This window comes from Plasmodium vivax, chromosome 11 (assembly GCF_000002415.2).
Source record: "Plasmodium vivax chromosome 11, whole genome shotgun sequence".
NCBI classification, from domain to species: domain Eukaryota; phylum Apicomplexa; class Aconoidasida; order Haemosporida; family Plasmodiidae; genus Plasmodium; species Plasmodium vivax.
The window spans coordinates 397418-419895 of record NC_009916.1 but is presented as its reverse complement, the minus strand read 5'-3'; the positions used below and the strand labels follow the sequence as shown (position 1 = coordinate 419895).

Sequence of the window (22478 nt, the reverse complement as noted above, 5' to 3'; positions counted from 1 at the left end):
AAGGGGAAACACAAGGGATGTTTATTCATTTGCTTACAAATATGTTCGTAGGAACATATTCATATGTACACCCTCGTGTGAACGTAGTTTACACGTGCGCCTCCGTTCGAACATAATAGTATGTACACGCTCGTATGTGCATGTTCGTATGTGCATGTTCGTATGTGCATGTTCGTATGTGCGCGTTCGTATGTACACGCTCATTTGTACACGCTCATTTGTACACGCTCGTTTGAACACGCCCGTTTGTACATTCTGGTACGTGCGCATTTTTGCGTACTTCCTTATGCGTACTGCTCAGCGTTATATGTACACATTGCGCATAATGCCATTTGCTTAAGTTTACGTGTGGGGAATTATAAAACTCTCGCGCGAGGGGGCACAAACAAATTCGAAGGAAACTTTCGGTATAGCGTGTAAAAATGGGAAAAGTGAAACGAAGCGAAAAGGGAAACGAAAAACAGTTCACTGATGGATGCCAGAAAAACACGGAGAGGCATCATCAGCAATGCTAGCAAAAATTCTCAGGGAAACAAAAAACGCACATAATGTGTTGGATATGCACGTGTTCATAATGTACGTATATGTAAATGCGCATTGTATACAAGTGTGAGCGTTTGTGTATGTATTGTACTCGCGTTTGTGAATGTATTGCGCTCGCGTTTGTGAATGTATTGCGCTCGCGTTTGTGAATGTATTGCGCTCGCGTTTGTGAATGTATTGCGCTCGCGTTTGTGAATGTATTGCGCTCGCATTTGTATACGTATTGTACTCTCGCTTGTGTATGTACTGTACTCGTATTGTACTCTCGCTTGTGTATGTACTGTACTCGTATTGTACTCTCGCTTGTGTATGTATTGCGCTCGCGTTCGTACTCGTGCTGCGCGCGTATTTATACAAGTACGCGTTTTTTCATCATGTACAAAAATATGACCGGCCTCGTTTTGCTGGCCTCCTTTGCTAGCCTCGCCTTTGTTCTTTCATCCCCCGCAAATATATGTATATATAACAAATATATACATATATATATATATGTACAAATGTATACATATATATACGGTCGCCTTCAGCGTAACTCTTAAGAAAAAAAATATGAGCAAAACAATCACGCGATATCTTTAAACATACGCTAATATGTTTAAAAGAACATTTTTGCCTATGAACAATGTACATAATTCACCTTCATGGTGAAATGTTTTTTTTTCTTTTTTTTTGGGGGGGAGCTATGGTGCTGGGGGCTGGCTTGCTCATCCTATTTTCTAAACCATTCGAGATTGCAAATCGTTTCAAAAAAAATTGGCGTTTTTAAAATATAAAAGTTAAAACAAAAATGCTGAATTATGTGAAAAAAAAAAAAAAAAAATTGCTGAATTGTACAAGATGTGGTTGTATAGATAACGACGTTTATAACTTTATAGCGTTAATTTTTCAAAACTCACCATCATTTTCTGGTCATTAAAAAAAAAAAAAAAAAAAATTCAAAATATAGCAGTTTTTTTTTTTTTTTCCCCTTCTTTTTTTTTTTTATTTATTTCAGCCGTACGAATTTAATACCACGCATAGTGTACACTTACAAGTGGCTGCTTCGGTTTAATGAACTGTAACGAACGACTGCTTCCAATATGTACGCAAAAAACGCAACAAATGAAACCTTTTCGTGGGTAAACAAACACGTTTAATGTGCCAAAATGCGTACACCTGCGGAATGTAAGGGGGGGGATAAGCTGGACTACATACTCCGCGGGCATTTCATACAGTGACAGAAATTTTGTGTTTGCCAAAAAATGGCACAAAAATTAAGAACACGAAGTGGGGCAAAAATGTGAGGTCAAATAAAACTTGGGTTTCACAAAAAATGGCCAATCTACTTTGAGAATTTTTATTATCATTTTTTCGCATATGTACACTTTGTCTAATTATTGCTTTTTTTTTTAATTTCAAACGGGGGGGAGGAACCTTTCACCGTATGTGCATATCGCATTCTTGCGCATTGCCAAAAATGTTACTGCTGCAGGATTGTATGGCCACGCATATCGTTTTTTTTTTCCCGCCACTTTGGCATGACGGTGTTGCTGTTTGCATATGTGCGAAAGGGACGGTACAAAGTGGACTGCGCTGTTTTTTTTTCTTATTCGACCAAATCGCGCATCATTTCTGTGCTTTCTGCATAACTCCGGGGAAATATTTTCTTTTTCCTTTTTATACGAAATGTACGATTGTGCACTGGTGAGAGGGTTACGCGTTGCCACTGCCAGTGCACCTGGTATGTTCAGTTAAAACGTGGCATTATCACAACATCGCGCTCAAACGTGATAGGCCATATGCAAGAAGTTATAAACGCTTCTCTCGTATTAGTATGCATCATCGCGTTGGTCGCTCTGTGGTGTATCTCCATGTGGAGGTCATAATGCACATGTGGTCACTTGCTTACATCGCTGTGGGCTCTCTTGTATGCGCTTGCGTACGCGACAACCCTGCACGGTATGTCTTTGCAAAAGCTGACGGCGAAAAAAAAAATGAACAAATGGTTATGTTCAGCCGTTATTACTGTTTTTTTTTGCGTCAAGCTGACATTTTTGAAACGTAAAAGGATGGGGGGGGTACCCACATAAAACCGTACGTTTTTTAAAAGGCATGTTATTATGAAGTGTGAACTTCGAACCATTTTGCGAAATTGAAGAGGATATATAGGAAAAAAAAAAAAAAAAAATGGTCATCATTTGTGGTTAAAAGGCGGAGGAACTTACTCAAATGAGGAGTACCATGGTGGAAAGGCATTAAAAAAAAAAATTCCCTACCTGTACATATGAGTTTTATTTTTTTAAACTATTTAAGTGGCACATATGAGCGCTTTGAATTTTTGCCTTTACGTTAAGGCTGATGAATAATTGCAAAATGAGGAGAGGTTACCATATGGATAAATTTCTGTTCATGTTTAAAATATTTGGAAAGCGAAAAATAAAATAGTGTATTCCTTAAGCGGCAAGGGAAATTTTTTTTACACACGGGAATTTACGCTTAATGGATAATTTGCGGTGGAAAAGGCGCGAAATTGTAGGCCTTTGAATTGCTATACGTATTTTTACGGACTTCTTTTGGTTGAACTGAGGTGTGAGATTATTTTTGTGAGTGTCAGTTGGCCGTGCCTCCGTTTGTTCAAAGTTACCATTTGGCGCGAAGTTCGATGCTTACAACTGGTTAGAAGTGCCATGCAGCTGGTGTAATTTCTGGCCGCCTTGGCCAGGCATGCCGCTCTTCAACCGTTCAATCGGAATTGCCTTTTCGCGCAAGTTCGTTAAATTTACAGTATGGTATATGTGGAGGCAGCATTTTTAAGAGGAACAGGTACTTGCACAGAGGTGATAAAAAAGAGGGGCATAAAAAGAGAATTCCTTTTTTCTTTTTTTTTTTTTTTTTTTTAAATGTGTCAATATGCACACAGTGCGGATGAAGAGGGGCTTACACATTTATGTGCCTGCACATGGTTAACATCGTTGAAGAGATCATGCAGAGGTTTCTGCGTCATACGATATGCTGCTCACACGAAGAGCGGTTTGCACGTACGGATTTGCTTCCTTCTCCGCGAGCGTTCGATCGCATGTCTACGCATTCCGCGACTTGTTGCCTGTACACCCCGCGCGCGAGTGAAAAACGGTTGCCCCGTGCACGTCCAAGTGTGTATGGCCCGTGCGCCTGCTTTTTGAAACCACATGATTTTTCAAGCGTTTGCGCGCGATCGGGTTTGTGCGTTCGTTCGTTCGTTCGTTCATCTGTTCACCTGTTCATCTGTTCACCTGCTCGTTGGTTCACCTGTTCATCTGTTCAGTTGCCCCTTGGTCCACTTGCAAATGAAGGCACACCGCTACGCGCCGACGTGAGCTCATGGCATCGCCCCCCCTCAAAAGCGCACACCTTTTGTTTCCACTTCGTTCAGCGAAGGTACGCAAGGAGATGGTTACTCCACGCAGCTGAAGCAACGGGCATGCAGAAATTGAAAAATATATTGATCCCGTAAATGCGAACATGTGACATGTACATGCGATAAAAAAAAAAAAAAAAATGACAAAAGTGTCTCAAACGAAAGGGAAATTGTGGGCCGCATGAAATGGGAAAAAATTACGCGAACTGCAACCAAACGAGGTGAGCAAAGTGCGCCTTGTGAAAAAAGAACAAATTGGCCAACCGAATAATTGAACAATCTGACGAATTTACCAACCGACGAATGGCTAACCGACGAATGACCAATCTGACGAATGACCAATCTGACGAATGACCAACCGACGAATGACCAATCTGACGAATGACCAACCGACGAATGACCAATCTGACGGATGACCAATCTGACGGATGACCAGTTTCACCAAACTGAGCGAACTGCCCGAGCCCAATTTGCCGCGTGACGCGAAAAACACAAAGGCAAAATTGGTGTACGGCAAGTGCGGGAAAGAGGGAACCCCCCGGCGACGCTTGACAAATTGAAAAAAATCGCTTCAGCGCAGGTACATATAAATATATATATATATATCATATATATCAGTGCGTATGCGTATGCCCCCCCGCCGCATGTATGCTGCTGGCGCAAGAACTCACACAGATAGAGAAGCGCGTGCGTGTACGTCGTCCCAGGAGATTGATACCCCCCAATTAGCTATTTAAGCGAATAGTAAAAAAAAAAAAAAAAAAAAAAATAGTGGCTTGCTCGCGCACGTAGAGAGAGAGATCCCTTTACGTAGGTTTGTGCGCACCTTGAAGGCCCCTTCTTCCCTTTTTTGCACGGCGGCGGAGGAGTGGATATATAAAATAGCACATCGCTCATTTTATGTAGAAACTCAAGGTGAATAAATAAATAAACAAATTTGTTCGCGCAAAGAATTTGTTTAACATAATAAATTTCCTCCCCCCCAATACAAAAAAAAAAAAAAACAATTATCATGTTTTTTTTTTTTTTTTATAAACACCCACCCTTCTTTAATAGATGAAATTAATGAGAGTTTTTGGGTATTTAAATATCATCACAAATTGTGTTAATGGCTTACTATGCAAAGCGGAAAAAAGAAAATATAATGTGTTTACGAACAGCTTCATTTACTCCATAAGCACGACGAACTTGTATTCATTTACGGCCATGATGAATAAGTCTCCCGAGTGGGTACAGGAAAAATGCCCGGAGCATAAGAGCTACAACATTCTTGAGAAGAGGTTCAGTGACAAATTCCAAATGACGTACACGGTGTATGAGCATAAGAAGGCGAAAACGCAGGTCATAGCACTGGGGTCGAACGACCCCCTGGATGTAGAACAGACTTTTGCCTTTTACGTGAAAACGTTGACAAATTCTGGGAAGGGAATTCCCCACATTTTGGAGCACACCGTTTTGTCCGGCTCGAAAAACTTCAATTATAAGGACTCCATGGGCCTCCTGGAAAAAGGGACGCTAAATACGCACCTGAATGCATACACGTTTAATGACCGAACTGTGTACATGGCTGGGTCGATGAACAACCGAGATTTTTTCAACATCATGGCTGTTTACATGGATAGCGTGTTCCAACCGAATGTACTGGAAAATAAATTTATTTTCCAAACGGAGGGGTGGACGTACGAAGTGGAGAAGCTCAAGGATGAAGAGAAAAATGCAGACGTTCCAAAAATTAAGGATTACAAGGTGTCCTACAATGGCATCGTTTACAGCGAGATGAAAGGATCCTTTAGCAGTCCACTACAATATCTGTACTACCTCATAATGAAGAATATCTTTCCAGATAATGTCCACTCGAACATCAGTGGTGGAGACCCCAAGGAGATTCCTACCTTGACGTACGAAGAGTTTAAAGAATTTTACTACAAAAATTATAACCCCAAAAAGATTAAGGTGATCTTTTTCAGCAAGAATAACCCCACGGAGCTGCTAAATTTTGTGGACGATTATCTAAACCAGTTAGATTTTACCAAGTATAGAGACGATGCTGTGGAGAATGTAAACTACCAGGAGTACAAAAAAGGGCCCTTCTATGTGAAGAAGAAGTTTGCTGACCATTCTGAGGAAAAAGAAAATTTGGTTTCCATTTCTTGGTTGTTAAATCCGAAGAAAAATGACCTACTCGATGTAGATCTCAGTTTGGAATCGCCGCAAGATTATTTCGCCCTGCTGATTATAAACAATCTACTTACGCACACGACCGAGAGCGTTTTGTACAAAGCGTTGATCGATTGCGGCTTGGGAAACACAGTCATAGATACAGGCCTGGACGACAGCCTCGTACAGTTCATCTTTAGCATCGGCCTGAAAGGAATAAAGGAGAAGAATGAAAAGAACGTAAGTTTGGACGTAGTACATTACGAGGTGGAGAAGGTCGTTTTGAAAGCGCTGCAAAAAGTGGTAGACGAAGGGTTTAACAAATCTGCAGTGGAGGCCTCCATAAATAACATCGAATTTGTGTTGAAGGAGGCCAACTTGAAAACGTCCAAAAGTGTAGACTACATTTTTGAGATGGCCTCTAGGCTGAACTATAATAGGGACCCCCTTCTCATTTTCGAATTTGAAAAGCACCTGAATGTGGTTAAGGATAAGATAAAGAATGAGCCAAAGTATTTGGAGAAATTTATAGAAAAGCACTTCATAAATAATAACCACAGAGCGGTTATCCTCATGGAGGGAGATGAAAATTATGGAAAGGAACAGGAAGACTTAGAGAAGGAGACCTTAAAAAAAAAAATTGAAAGCTTGACGGAAAAGGAAAGAGATGACATCATCGTCGATTTTGAAAATTTAACCAAGTACAAAAATATGGTAGAATCGCCTGAACATTTGGATAACTTCCCCATAATAAGCATTTCAGATTTGAACAAAGAAACGTTGGAGATTCCCGCGAATGCCTATTTTACCTCCACCGCTGAGGAGAACAACATGGAGAAGTATAACAAAGTGAAAGCGAGTGAAGATGTGATGAAGAAAAACATGGACCATCTGATTGACAAGTACGTTTTGAAAGGTGCCCAAGGTGGGGCAGCCACGGACGGAGCCGCCAAACAGGGCGATTCCTCCGATGGGGAGATACCAATGCTCGTTTATGAAATGCCGACCAGTGGAATCCTCTACCTGCAGTTCATCTTCAACCTGGACCATCTGTCGCTTGAGGAGATGAGCTACCTGAATCTGTTCAAAATGCTCATCCTGGAGAACAAGACGATGAAGAGGTCATCTGAAGAGTTTGTCATTTTGAGGGAAAAGAACATTGGAAATATTATGGCCAACGTTGCCTTGTACTCCATCAGCGACCATTTGAAGGTTACCAGCAAGTATAACGCGCACGGGCTGTTCAACTTCGAAATGCATGTGCTCAGTCATAAGTGCAATGAATCGCTGGAGATTGCCTTGGAGGCACTGAAAGACTCGGACTTTTCTAACAAGAAAAAGATCGTAGAAATTTTGAAGAGGAAAATCAACGGAATGAAGACCGTATTCAGCTCCAAGGGGTATTCCCTGCTGCTGAAATATGTGAAGTCCCAAATGAACGCCAAGTACTATGCACACGATTTGGTCTTTGGGTACGGGAACTACCTCAAGCTGCAAGAACAGTTGAAGCTGGCCGAATCGGATTTCCCCCAATTTGAGCAAATTCTAAACAGGATAAGAAATAAAATATTCACCAAGAAGAACCTACTAATTAGCGTAACGTCAGACGCGGCTGCGTTGGACCAACTTTTTGTACACTCCAAAGAGTCCCTTAAAAATTTACTGGGTTACTTTGAGGAGAATGACGCCAAGAGCGGTGAAGCGGAAACCATCGGATGGAATGAAGAAATAAAACAAAGCAAAGTTATAGAAAAGGAACAAAAGAAAAAGGAATTCTTTGTCATCCCAACATTTGTAAATGCCGTTTCTATGGCTGGAATGTTGTTTAATGAAAAGGAATTTTTAGACCCATCCTTCATCGTTATCGTAGCGGCTTTGAAGAATTCCTACTTATGGGAAACAGTCAGAGGCCTCAACGGGGCGTACGGCGTTTTTGCAGATATTGAATATGACGGGGCGGTCGTGTTCCTATCTGCGAGGGACCCCAATTTGGAGAAAACCCTCCAGACCTTTAAAGAATCTGCCCAAGGACTCAGAAAAATGGCAGACACCATGACGAAAAATGACCTACGTAGGTACATCATCAACGCGATAGGAAATATAGACAAGCCCAGAAGGGGAGTCGAACTGAGCAAGCTGTCCCTCTTGAGAATCATCTCCAATGAGACGAAGCAGGACCGAATTGACTTCAGAAAAAGAATCATGGAAACGACCAAGGAAGATTTTTACAAATTTGCGGACCTGCTAGAGAAGAAAATTGCCGAGTTTGAGAAAAACATCGTCATCATCACGAGCAAGGAGAAGGCCAGCGAGTACTCCACCAACGTCGACCAGGACTTCAAGCAGATCCACATCGAGTAGTTCCTTTGCGGTGAGCATAACCCGTGAGATGTAGCGGTCAGATGAGCGGGGGAGGCGACCCGTGGTGTGGGGTACGCCCCCCCCGGTTAACTTCCCCACGCGGCCATCCCTGTGCAACGCGTGTTTACCTGCATTTCTTATCGCCTACGCTGCGCCGACGTGGGCAATTCCCCGTGGCTCCCTCCATTTCGCTGGCGAACAGGGTGCTCACCACGTTCGCTGCGCTATGCCGTGTGAACTTTTAAAAAAGCACGCATTTGGTTAAGCCAAACTTTCGTTCCATAACTGGACAGAAAAAGAAAACCATTCGAAAAGGAGAAGCTCCTAGGGGGTCTCCAATTTGGCTTGCCCCCCACGCCGCTTCGAAGTTAGGGTGGACCGGTGCGAAGTGCGTGATGGGTGCGACGGGCGCAACGGGCGCAACGGGCGCAACGGGGTGGTAATACGAATTACTCATTTGGGGGTTTACCACCTCTTCGTTTTGGTCATACCGTTCTGCCACGGATTTGTGTGCCCCCTCTACAATTTCGCCACGTTGAACATGTTTAAATTTGCGAGGAACGCACGTACGGATTAGGTGCCTTCGTAAGAAGCGTCATAGAGGGAGTCACTTGGCACCGAGTCGCTGCTTTGTGAAACACCCCCTCTGTTCCAGCGTCGCTAGAGAGTTATGCCCCCGTGTGGGAGCTGTACAAACTCTGGGCAGCACAGCATACGTGGGCATATTCCGGAACACGCCCAGTTCAGCACCCTCGTACGCGAGAAAAGTGCCCTTACAACGACTTGAAAGAACATCCCAATAAATAAATGCCCACTCGCATTGGCTCTGTGTGGGGTGAAAAAAAAAAATGGGAAAAACTATCTCATTCACAGAGTTAACGTCCGCCAGGGAAAGCTCCTCTTATGAAGTTTTTTCATTTAAAGGGAAACACTTCTCTTGGGGTGGAGGCACATGCATACAAAACGTACAACACGCACAACATGCAAGCAGTTTCTGCGAAAAAACGGAGGTGCAATCAATCGTTGCGGTGAACATCGTTCGGGTGAAAGTAAACTGCCAGCCGTACTACTCCTGTTGGGGGTTTAAAAAGGGGGCCATTTAACTGCCCCACAATGATATTGCAAAATATGCGAGAAATGCGCTCGTTCTAAAAACTAATAACGCGGGGGAAGGGGGGATAGGGGGATGACGGCGCACCTACAAATTAGAAAGCTTTTCCCAGCGACTTAAGGAAACTTCTCCTTAGTGTCGCTTGAGCGGAATTTCCAGGGGGTTGACTTTCGGGGGAATGTACAGAATTACATGGGAGGATTGTGTGGTAAGTTTTACGGAAGTTAAATAAAAAAAGAAATGTTGGTAGGCACATAAATAGCTTCGCAAATAACATCGCAGCGACTTCGCAGCAACGTCGCAGCCACGCCGCGGCAACGCCGTGAAAAACCTCTAAACAGCCGCATGAAAAACTTCACGAACTTTTTTTTTTCAGAAGTCCTCATATAAATTATCAAGATTAAAAGTCATCAAAAAAAAAAAGTGTGGAAAAATGCTGTGGGGGGTTACAAGAAAACATACATGGTTCGTTTGGTGAGGGGGTGTTATGTTTGCTTTAATTAGATGGTGGGGGAGAGTACATCATGGGGAGAATGTGTAACCCTGGTTGCGTGTGCACGGATAGCGGTGTGTTTTGGTGTGTTTTGGCGTTTGTTTGTTTGGTTGTTTGTTTGATTGATTGTTTGATTGTTTGTTTGTTTGTGTTTGCTTTTGTGTGCGCGGGTGAGGGTGTATTCGTGCGGGACATGCGTACCTATTGCGTGTAGGTGTGGGTGAGTGTCTCGCTGTCTGAACGAACGCATGCTGGAAACTCGCACGAAGGGGTAGCAGTTGGCATTAATTAGCACTAATTAGCACTACTTCGGGTTGACTCTTTTTAATTCAATGAGATTCTACATATGAGCGCGTATGCGTGGGTACACACAAACGCGTGCCATGCATGCAGGGGGGCGCGTGCATGCGTAAAATCGGCACGTTGAAACGGACACGCGGAAAATCTACGTCCTTGAAATGTACGCCCATCAAATGTGTGCCTAGTGGAGGCGGGCCCAACGGAGGTATGCCCAGAAGAGGCGGGTTAAACGAAGGTATTTCGCCCAGAAGAGGCGGATTCAACGAAGGTATTTTGCCCCGAAGAGGCAGATTCAACGAAGGTATTTTGCCCCGAAGAGGCAGATTCAACGAAGGTATTTTGCCCAGAAGAGGCAGATTCAACGAAGGTATTTTGCCCAGAAGAGGCAGATTCAACGAAGGTATTTTGCCCCAAAGAGGCAGATTCAACGAAGGTATTTTGCCCCGAAGAGGCAGATTCAACGAAGGTATTTTGCCCAGAAGAGGCAGATTCAACGAAGGTATTTTGCCCAGAAGAGGCAGATTCAACGAAGGTATTTTGCCCAGAAGAGGCAGATTCAACGAAGGTATTTTGCCCAGAAGAGGCGGGGGCCCAGCGGAGGTATGCCCATTAAAGGGGGGCCCAACAAACGCTTACATAAAAATCAGCTCCACAAGCCCTCCTTCTCTTGGTGGCGCTTAAACACTTTAAGTCTTTCCCATGTTGTTGTAATTCTTGTTGTAAGATCTCTGCATGTATGGCGCCTGCTCATTATTTTTGAAGAAGTTATAGGGGAAGTGGCCATACTGCGAATTTATAAAAGATTGGTGCATTTCATTGGTTGAAACTCGGGAGTTGAATCTACTGTTGGGTAGAGTGCTTTGGATGGAATACATATCGCCGTTTCCGAAGTTGGGTGAGTCGTTTCCATGGCACGTCATGGGTGGGGGAGGCGGAGGTGGCGACCCGTAGGACTGCATCAAGGGGGAGGGGAAAAAAAGGGAAGCCATTTATTACGCGTATAGGAGGAGTATGTACGTATGTGTATGCATACAGGAGAGATGAGCTTCTCTCCACATTACGCACGGGTAGGACATATAAATAGAAACGTCCCGAACACCGAAAGGGAGGAAAAAAAAAAAACGCGCCTCCTTTTTCGTATGCATTTTTAAATTACATTGTTTCCCATTCGATCGATGTTTAGGTACTGTGGGGCCAAATACCTGCAAAGTTTGGGGAAAAAAATACACATATATATGTGTGTGCTGTAGAATGGGGATTGCACGAGAGCTTATATATAATATGTACGTATGTTAGCCCCCTAACGATTCCTTCTTCTTCGCCGCAACGAAGCACTTACTGTTCCTCCCCCTTTTTTATGGAGACTTTTAAATATTTGTTGCCCGCGTTGAATCCATTCATACCGGCCACGGCATTGATGGCACTTTGCTGATTCTCGAAGTTAATGAAGCCGTACCCTCTGCTCTTTCCGTTCGTTTCTCTTTTTATCGTTGCGCCCAGGATGTTTCCGTAGTGCGAAAAGTGCTGCAAAGGGGGGAGGGAGGTAAACACAACAGTGAGGCGGTTAGCCGTAAAAAAGGAGCGAGCAGTCCGCGGTGCATGGTGCACATTGTGCAGGAAAGCTACACGTGAGCATTATTTTCGAGGGGGACGCATCAACTGATGCAATGAATAATTTGTCGTGTCGCGCAAAAGGAATCTTCACTTTTCCAATACGTTCTCTCCTTTTTTTTTTTTTTTTCATTTTTTGTTAATTCTTTATTTATGCATTCGCGCAAGTCTTACCCTCTTCAAATCCTTATCACTCCAGTCATTTGGTAAATAAAAAACGAAAATGGTGCACCCGGGTTTTATCTTCTTCTTGCTGTTTTCGTTGGAGCTGGACTTTAACAGGACCTAAAGAAGGGGGGGCAAAGAAGATGAGAAGTTTGTTTTGCCGTTTTGCTGCTTTGCTGCTCTGCCGCTCTGCCGCTCTGCCGCTTTTCCGCCTTCCCTTTTGCAGGGCGTGCGCTCCCCGAGGGGGGAAGAATCCTCACCTTGAGCCGCTTCCCTGTGTACACTTCCACCTTGTTCATATTTGATATGGCCATTGCGGCGCTGTGGGGGTCCGTGTAAACAACGAAACCGTACCCTTTACTCGTTTTGTCATTTTTTTTGGCGACCGTGGCGCTTTCCAAATTTCCGAAGGTTTTAAATTTCTTCAAAATGGGAAAAAAAAAAAAAAAAAAAATAAAATAAATGTCAATGTGCTTATATACGTGTGTATAATGCCGAACAGCCATAAGCGAATGGGCATTTGTGCCGCTGATGGGCCACTCTCCATGATAACAATTTTCCCCACTTACATCGAATAAATCTTGGTCATTCCAATGGGGAGGCAGGTAAAAAACAAAAAGTGTCGTTTTTTTATTTTCACTATTTGGCTGAAAAGGAGCGAAAAAAAAAAAAAACACACAATTTGAATGATCGTTTGTTGGAGGAATTTATTATAACGCTTTTAGAGGGGGGATATCCTCTCCTCTTTGTGTACATATGTCCATTTTTTTTTTTTTTTTTTTTTTTTCCCCTTACTTGAGTTTTCTGCGGGGCCTCAATTTTCGTAGCATTCATGTCCATGCACTCTTCCACCACTTTCCTGGCAGTGACCTTCAGAACCTTCCCGCTCACTTCCTTCCCATTCATAACTTCCATCGCCTTTTGGCACGCCTCGCCGTCGTGGAACTGGATGTAGGCGTACATGTTTATGTCCTTGTCTATTATGACATTGTTTATGGTTCCGAAAATCATGAAGTTCTGGGGGGAAAAAGAAGCACATACATGTGAATACGCAAGCGTATGAATACATATGCATATGCTTACATATGTATGTATACAAACGTGCGTACAAATAACCCTGCGCGTGAGGAGACGCACGTAAGAGTGCGCCCAGTGGGTCCACCAGTTAGGTGCCCCGCAACCCACTCGGTCCCCTCATTTTCCGCCTCTTACTTTTTTGATGTCATTTTCCATCCATTCACTTGGAAAATTATACACAAATATGCTGTTCGCTTGAAAGTTTTTATTCCATTCCATTTTGTTTTCCTGCAGGAAGTGAAGGCAAAGGGGGAGAAGGCAATGCAAATGTGGGCAGCTACAACGGTATGGCGATTTTGTGTGGAGGTCTCCTCAGCGGGGTACGCAGCCTATGCGCATATTTAGCTGTGCGGCTTGCGACATGTGCTGCGACGTTCCATTCTGTTTTATGCCACGATTGGCTAAGCCGCAGCGGGAAGCGCGCTCCGCCGTTACAGTCGCTGCCTCCGTCGCTAACGTCGATGTCGTAGCTCTCGCTCAGCTGTTACCAAATCTTCCAACATGTAGTACGCTATAATTTATTCAAAAGTATAAAAAATTGGGGATTACGAAGGTATCAAAAAAAAAAATGAAAAAAAAAAAAACTTTAGAAGCTTTAAATGATCATTAAATAACGATTGGGGGACACCCTTGAAGGAGAAATTATTCACGGGAGGGCACATACATATAAAGGTGCATGTTTTTCTTTTTAACTAAACTCGTTCGGCCATACTATACTCTTTTTTCTTTGTACTTCACGGCTATATAAATTAATACATACATATATGCAGCTGCATACTATGCGCGGTCAATGCGCGGCGAACAAACATTATTGTGTTGGTAATACGCGTATAACATACGTACGTGAGTACATATGTACATGTAAATATAAACCTTCCTTGCGCTTCTTTGGTAACGCGTTAACTAGCGCTAATCACGTTGCCATTTCTTGCGGCGCTATTTGAAGCTACTCTGCAGTTCCTTTGCGGCTACTACGCGGCTCTTTTGTTTCCTTTCCTTTTCTTTCCCTTTAATGACGCGCTCCGCAGCTTTGTAAACAGCTTGACTTAAGCGTGGGCCGGAAAAAACGTGCCGCGGCGGCCACAGCATGGAAGTCGGTAAATCGGCGAACCGGCAAATTGAAAAAACGACAAATGGGCAAAGCGGCAAATGGGCAAAGCGGCAAATGGGCAAAGCGGCAAATGGGCAACGCGGCAAATGGGTAAGTTGGCAAATTGGCAAAATGGGGAAGTGAAAAGGTGAAAAAACGACAAACTGGCAAATGGCAAATTGGCAAAATGGGAAAGCGAAAAAACGACAAATGGGCAAGGCGACAAATAGGGAGGGATGAATTATTTTTCTGTTAAAAGTACGTCATTAGTGGTACATCATTTTATTCGCTCGTCGTCAGTCGTATGTCACGTAAATGGTATGCCATAAAAGTTGTATGCCATAAAAAGTTGTACGTCGTTAATTTGAGCATCGCAAATTTGTGCGTCGCAAATTCGTACATGGCAAATTTGTACGTCGCAAAGTTGCACGTCGAAAAGTTGTACGTCGTAAAACTGTACGTCGTAAAACTGTACGTCGTAAAACTGTACGTCGTAAAACTGTACGTCGTAAAACTGTACGTCGTAAAGTTGTACGTCATTAAATCATAAATTGCTAGTGCGGGAAGCACTAATCAGTAGGTAAAAAAAAAAAAAAATGATCGAACGAAAGAATGAAACGCAGGGGTAGTGAATCAATCAGGGAATTAATAAAAGATGTAAAGCGAGGTTAACAAAAAGGAGGAAATCAAGGTAATGAAAATGAAAATGAAACATTTTTGAAATGCACTTTTTTTACATTTTAAATGCTCCTCTTTTATTTTATAAGAAAAAAAAATAAAAAAGAAAGAAAAAAAGAAAGAAGCAAAAGAAGCAAAAGAAGCAAAAGAAGCAAAAGAAGCAAAAGAAGCAATAGAAAAGAAGAAGAATATATTCCATTCTCTACAAAAAAGTGGTAAACACAAAATAAAAAAAAAATTGTATTTTTTTTTTTTTTTTTGCCCTGTTGATATTGCGGCACGTACAAAAAATGTATACCTTCCGTATGCATACGCCGCATGCATTGCATACATGCGCATACGAGTGAATATGCCTGTACGCAATAATTGTATACGGCGTACGCGTTTTTAGCCCATAGGGCCTGCTCACTACCCGTTTAGGTTCACGCATACGTGCGTATAGGTCGGCATACGTTAGGTGCATGTATACAAATATATATATATTGTATTATATATACACATTTGTATATTTTAGTGCATGCCTAACCTACCCCGCTTTTCATATATACAGGCCCACCCCCACCCCCTGACAAGGTAAATTTTTTTGCAAACAAAAAGGTATACCATTTAACCGAACGACGCTTCGTTATGTTAATAAATTGGTTGGTAAATGTAAATGCGGAGGAGAAAGGTATGCCCAACGAGGGGCATCGAAATCCTTTTTTATCCTGCATTTCGCGGTGTTCCTTTTGACGTGTTCGCTTCACTTCGCAGCATCGTCACGGTTCCTTTTTTTTTTTTGCCAGCTGGCATACGGCGCCCGCCCCGCCTCTAACATTTTGTTCGCATGTAAAATTGCCCGCGGGATTTGTTCCCTTTGCCGCGCATGTGTAATAAGGAGGTACGTAATAGAAGAAATGGGCGCGCGGAAGGGGAAGCCAGGAGGGAGGAAATTAGAAGCGAGAAGGCTAGCAAATAGAAACGGAAGGATAAGCGGAAGTATAAGTGGAAGTATAAGCGGAAGTATAAACGGAAGTAGAAACAGAAGTAGAAATAGAAAGGCGTCATTAGAAAGGCACAGAGAGTGCCAAGCGCGCTGGAACGCAAAAGCAAACGCAAAAATAAAATATAAGCAAAACCGAAATGGCCAAAATGGATGCGAAATTCCTTCCGCCCAATCACATGGCAAATCTAAGTGAAAACTATTAAAGGAAAGTCAACTTTGCCGATTGGGCATATATTTAGCCGCATTAATTAACTGTTCGAAAGTTGAACTAAAAAATAAAAAATAAAAAAATAAAAAAAAGAGAGAGATTGAGCAAAATGTATGTTATGACGATACATGTTGGAGCGAACAAATGAGGGAAGGTCGCATCCATTTGTTTTGTTATGGCTGGAAAGGTTTAGTACATCCAGTAGGTTTTCCTTCTCTAAATAGCACATATTTCTGCGACCATCTTTTAAAACCTACGGCGAAGTTTTTTTGCCGAGGGCTCGACAAATGGGTGGTCTGTTCTGCATTCTTATGACCCTCCCTTTTCTGCGGCGTGGCAGGGATGTTTGGTCGGCAGGGGGAAACGCTCATTCGTTTTGCGACCCAGCTATTTTGCCGCTTCGCCATTTTGATCTCCTAAACGGTGGCTACCTATATCGTCATGCCCGCCTAACTGGCAGTATGGGCCCCTCACGCGTTGGAAAAACGCAAAAGGGAATGGCGGACATGCTCCGAACGAAAGCCATATGTGATAGGCGCGAAGAAATATGAAGGGGATACCCCTCCAGGGCCTCTTGCCGTTACATGTTTTTGTTTTGGGTTAACACAAGAGTGTTCGCGTTTACGTGCGAGGAGGGAATATATATTCACAAATGAACACCTGCGTGCTGGCACACGTGAGGGACAAACGCTTGAAAAGGTGGAGGGCAAAAATAGAAGGGAGCATCACATCAAAGGGGAAGAAATTGGGGGAGGGGAAAGGTACAGCCAACGCTTAGGATGTGGTGCAATAAGAAGTACATGTGTGTGCACCGCTTGCCCTGTACATACGCAAAATCGTTCTGCTGGGGTTTACTACTTGCCATTTTGAGGCTGATCCCCATGGCACGGGTAAATTCGTAACATGTGAAGAGGGCGTCGTGCAGGTGCTGCCCCAAAAGGGGCTATCCAAATTGCTTGTTGGGAACCTCTTGCATGTGCTTAGGTTTTCCCCGCAATGTAACAAAAAAAAAGAAAATCCCCCTCAATCTGATCAGCGTGACGGGCTAATTAGTAAGGGGCATGCGCCTATTGACACGCATATTGATGCGCCTGTTCATGTGGCACTCCTTTGGGGGAGAAACGCAAATTAGGGACCGGTAAAATACGGTATAAAGAGCGGAAGCTTAGGGGGTTTTCCCCGTGGTAGCTGCCTCCACGGAATGGTGCCCAAAAGGGCATCACTTCTCCCCTCATCGGCCGATCGAAAAGTGCCTCGCATTGTAGTTGTGAATGCAGGTTGGCTGCGGCTCGTTAACACACCATTCGTACCAAATTTTGTGGTTATCCGTCAGGCGCCAGATACTTACAGACAAGGTCTGGCCTTGTTTCAGAAGCATAATTTTATTTATGGGGATATACAGAGGGTACCAGCTGTGTAAATTCTTCGTATGTGTATTAGGCTCGATGGACAAGAAGACATCCTCATACAGCTGGCTTTTAAAGTAGCACAAAAAGCCATGCAGATATGCGTTCATATTAATGGTAAAGTTCAAACGCTTGTAGCGATTATTGTGCGAGTTATCCTTTTGGACTTGCCTGTTGGGGACTTGAAAAGAGAAACACTCTGCCGGTTCATCATCCGAAATTTTGCAGTAGGAGTACATATTGACAATGTAAAATATTTCATTATACCCTGTGAAATTATTTTGCCCTATTTTGTGGTAAATTTGTGCGCAAGAAATGGGCTCCATGTAGGAGATACAATTTTGCGGTATGCTCACCCCATCCTCTTGAAGATACTTCTGTATTCCATCTAAGCATTCTGGAAATAATTCGTTGTCTCCAAAGGAGCCTAGCAATTCACTTACGATTAGGTCTGCCTTTTTCCCCATTTGGAGATACCTCATATCGCTATGTATTACGTGCACTTGTTTCCACTTAGGGTTGGTAACCCTATTTTGTAACACTAAAATGGCACTATCATTTTTTTCTATTGCGTAAATTTGAAACTTGGAGATTTTATTTTTTTCCAGAGCTTGCAGGGTACAGTCGACTAGTGGTCCTCTTCCTGCGCCTACCACGAAGATGATGAAGTCTCTGTTTCTTCCCTTCCCATTGTTATCTCCCCCTTTTTGTAGTTCCACGGAGAGGTACTTACTAATGGCTAGTTCATACTGCTCATATTTAGTTCTGTCTTTTTCGAAAATCTCGTACGTTTGGGAGGGTAAATTATCCTTCAGGGGTTGCAAAGGTATCTGCAAGTAGTCCCAATAGGCGCTATCAAAAAGGGTGTCCCTATCGAAATTTTCGATGGACATGAAGAGCCTTTTTAGGTAATAAATGCAGCACTTGAGGTGGTGTGCATCGGAGTGATGGGCACCACTATTGTATCTTCCCTCCTTCTTCACTCCATTTAGCAGGGGGTACTCATTTTTGCCCCTTCCTGTTAGGACAATTTCTATATTTTTTCTAAAAAAGTGGACTAACAGGTCTTTTAACTTCTTGGGCAGATAAGGGTAACCCGTCTTGGAATCAATGGCAAATACGTCCAACGGTATGAGGATTAATTTCACTGGCTCAGATTTCCACACGTCCAAATTGATGCTATAAATGTCTACATTTTGAATGTTCACCAATTCGATGCCTACACTCAGGTTGGAAAAATTGTGGTTGCAGTAGGGGGTAAAATTTGCCCATAAATTCCAGCCATTTAAAGTTTGGTAGGAGGGTTCCCCTTCTCCAGGGGTACTCAGGGGGGGAGATGAAATTCCTTCAGGGGGGCTATCCGTATCCGCTTCCCCTTCCACCCGTATTGCGAGAGGCACTTTCACAATGATAGACACCCCATTGTAGTTGTGAACATTCGCATTTATGCATCTAGCGTAATTGTCACACTGCCTATAAGATGGGGGGTTCACAATTAGGTGCGATAGGGATATGTAGCTGGCCCACTGCATTTCTTTGTTCAGCGCGTCGAGAGAATATGAGCTGACTTGCTCGCTCTCATTATCCGGGTCGATCCACTCAGAGGTGAACCCGTAGATGTGTTGCTTCCAGATGTCGTTGTCCTCAAATTTGTGACCAAAAAGGGGGTCCACCTTATACGCGTTCGGGCCTGCGCGTGGCAAAGCAGCCAGGTTGGAAGCGCCGTTAGAGGCGCCGTTCGAATCGCTCAGCGATTTTCCTTGTGCCTGGCTCCCCCTGAACAGCTTGGTTACGAGGAAATCCGGAGCCAACTCGTCTACCTCGTGGTCATCCCCCGCGCCGTAGTCGTACTCTATCCCAATTTTTAAAACCCCGTACTTGTTCTTCAGCGGCATTTTCAGCGGCACGTTCAGCGGTGTGTTCGGCGGTCTGTTCAGCGGTCTGTTCAGCGGTATGCTTAGCGTTATTTTGTTCGCCCGGCCACTCCGTAAAGTCGTTATGTATATTCCGTCCTCTTCACCTGCGGCTGTCGTGGCGATGCAATTATGTAGGCGTGCCGCGGTTCGGTCGTACGTGCGGTATATTTATTGCTCGAACTTCTCTACGAGTAACTTTCTCCTGTTTGGCAATAATCGGAAAAGGCGACGCTCGCATGGGGTCCCTCTCCACATGTACATCTTAGCGAAAAGCAACTTCGACGTAAGGCATTTCTTCTTAGCTGCATAGATATGTGCCTGCTGGAAATATTCTCTTTCACAAATTGGGAATATGATATAACCGCGTTGGTAAAACGGTTACTTCAGCACTCCGTGCGAAGTGGGGTCCGCCTTGAATGCCCCATTCCGATTAGCCTTAAACGAAGCTTTAAAGCAACAACGGGGAGGGAAAAGTTGTGCAGTTGCTCTGAAGGATGCAAAGCATACGTGGATAGGCACATATATGGGTATTTTATTTTTATTTTTATTTATTTTTTTTTTTTACTTAACCCTGCGAGTGCCCTAACCACGCATGGGAGAAGTGCTCACAAATTGGGGGTCAATCCGACGTTGTTATGTTCTGACCCAGTTGCAGGTGGGTATAAGTATCTACCTAAGTCGGCCATGTAGCAAACATGTTAAGCCTACTTTCAGGGGGCACACTTTGTGCCAGCTAGGCCTCCTTCACCGGGCTCCCAATAAGGTGATACCCACCCCAAATAGCCTTAAAAAGAGGTAAGAAGTTTTGATGGCAATTTGGGGGCTCCCCCCTGCGCAGTCACAAATGTAGTTCCGATTTGTCGTAATTCGAATTAGTACCACCGTAATGGAATTTTTTTTTTTCTTTTAAAAAATGAGCAACTGTACGGATGGCATTACATTGTGAGACTAGGAAAAATAAATTGGAGGGAATAGTCCCTCTTTGTAGGCAGGCATAGCGGACTGCGTGCAGTTGACAGAAACCCGAAGGGGTAAAAATGCGAGGTTCAAATTGGGACTCCCACAAACAGGACAAAATGAGGCGTCACGTGAGATTGTTACGTATCTCCCCTAACGAGATAGCTTTTTTTTTTTTTTTTTTTTTTTGTGTTTGCAACACAAATTTAGGAATGGCTCTGTCACCGTCTTCTGCGGCATGCAGCGGGACTATCACGTAAAAGGTTGCGTTCCCTAGTGCGGCTGCTAACGGGGGCGACATACGGTGAGATGATGGCAATGGAGAGACGTGTGAATGTCGTGGCGTTTACCCTGGGAGTATGCGCGCTTTTGCAGGAACACCTTGCAACCCCTTCTTCCGCTGCACATACGCCAGCACATTTAGAAGGCCCATTCCGATGGGTCACCTGGCGCATTGCAAATGGCGCGTGCGAGGGATCTTATAGGGGGTATTTTTTTTGGTGCCTTATCTTTTCTTCTTTCTTATACCCATTTCGCTTTTGCCTCTCTGCCGAATTTTCCCCTCCAGGGAAACGAACTCCATTTGCAGTTATAGAAACGAATTATTTTACTTTCCGGCAAAATTGGCACCTCTGTTTAATTCGTGAAGGGGGTGGTTTTACATGAAGTACGTTGTCTACGCTGAATAAGCATGGAGCCGTTTTTAAGAAGCATTAGAAGCGTACCTGGAGTGGTTCGACTGGTGCGGAACGGCGTGACATATGCGCAAATAAAAGTGAGAAATCTCCTTTGACATTTCGTGGGAACTACATGCGCACCAATGGTAAACGCGATTGTCCTTTCCTTTTACAAGGCCACATTGTACCCATTTGACGCTTTCCAGTGGACGTACTCGCCACACATTTCGCGGTTAAACTGTTGCACGGCCATTTTAATCTTTTTTTTTTTTTTTCCCCCGTGAGTGTGCATGAACCGCTTGATTCGCCGCGCGGGTATAATTTTGCGACAGCGCAAATGGGGAAGTGATTGAGGGGGGCGAAAAAAAAGGAAAATAAAAGGAAAAAAAAGGAACAAATAAGTTAAAATATGTCAAATGTGTCAAAACAATTTGCATAAACAAATGGAACGAACGAAACTTTGACGCATTAAAGCAATGTCACACGTGTGAGGCTAAAAGTTGTAAATGGGAAATGGCAAATGGAAAATGCGTTTGCGCTTGCGCTGTTAAGTTTGTATACATACTGCGTACATTTACCGCCACCTTCCGAGAGCGGGTGCGGGAAAAGCGGACCATTCCGCGGGCCAGCGCGAAGCAGGGGAGCTAAGCGAAACTGCGTAAAACTGCGGAAAGCTGCGAGAAATTCCGCAAAACTGCGTTAAACTGCGCGGAACGAAGTCCCCACCATGCGGCGAAGGCCATAACGCAAAAATGTGCACATGGATATACGTATAACGCGTACAGCCTGCCCAAACGTGTATACGCACATGGGTTGGGGTGAAGTCCACTTTATATATACAATGAAGTTTCTTGCAAAAGCAAATGTACGCGCACATATTTGAACACAAAAGGCGTAGTAACGCAGAATGATCTTTTTGTTTTTTCCTGGCCACTCTTTCCCCCCGCGAAGGGAGTGCGACCATCTTGACGCCCACATACGTGCGCAAAATAATATAATCTGTTTATATGCCTGTGCCATGCGGTATATGTGATGCCCCAAGTGCAGCGCAAAAAGGCGGCCAAAAAACTGCTGCGGGGATTGCGAACATGTTTTTGCGCTCCCCAAGTGAAGTGTACAATGTGTAAATGCAGTATATATTATGTAGCGTGTACTATGTAGCGTATACGTTGCGCATATTATGTGCACATGCCGAGGCAGTAGCGGTCCATCCTCGCGCGTTGAGGTGACGTGCGGTGATACACTGTGCTGGTTTGGTTGCCTGGCTGCGTTTATCCACTTGGCGGAAGAGGAGCGCCTGCCCCCTCCGCCAACCGAGTTGAGCGAGATTTGCGTCACTTGCCCGCGTGTACACCCATGTACCAAGA

The 22478-nt window shown here is 43.8% G+C and overlaps 3 protein-coding genes across 3 annotated transcripts; 1 reads left to right on the top strand and 2 right to left on the bottom strand.

Moving 5' to 3' along the window:
- Nucleotides 1–4975: 4975 nt before the first annotated feature.
- Nucleotides 4976–8773, top strand: PVX_115000 (falcilysin, putative; the record flags this gene model as incomplete). Its single annotated transcript, XM_001616341.1, has 1 exon — nt 4976–8773. The coding sequence occupies one exon, from the start codon at nt 4976–4978 to the stop codon at nt 8435–8437; it is 3462 nt and encodes a 1153-aa protein (XP_001616391.1). The 3' UTR covers nt 8438–8773.
- Nucleotides 8774–9742: 969 nt separating this feature from the next.
- Nucleotides 9743–13752, bottom strand: PVX_115005 (poly(A)-binding protein, putative). The gene is made up of 9 exons (XM_001616342.1): nt 13683–13752; nt 13330–13422; nt 12913–13134; nt 12687–12764; nt 12378–12539; nt 12127–12237; nt 11681–11865; nt 11498–11543; nt 9743–11294 (listed from the first exon to the last, which is right to left on the bottom strand). Exons 1-9 carry the CDS (start codon nt 13695–13697, stop codon nt 11028–11030), a joined length of 1179 nt encoding a protein of 392 aa, XP_001616392.1. The 5' UTR covers nt 13698–13752; the 3' UTR covers nt 9743–11027.
- Nucleotides 13753–17142: 3390 nt separating this feature from the next.
- Nucleotides 17143–19456, bottom strand: PVX_115010 (arginine N-methyltransferase 5, putative; the record flags this gene model as incomplete). The annotated part of the gene is made up of 1 exon (XM_001616343.1): nt 17143–19456. One exon carries the CDS (start codon nt 19454–19456, stop codon nt 17387–17389), a length of 2070 nt encoding a protein of 689 aa, XP_001616393.1. The 3' UTR covers nt 17143–17386.
- Nucleotides 19457–22478: the final 3022 nt, after the last annotated feature.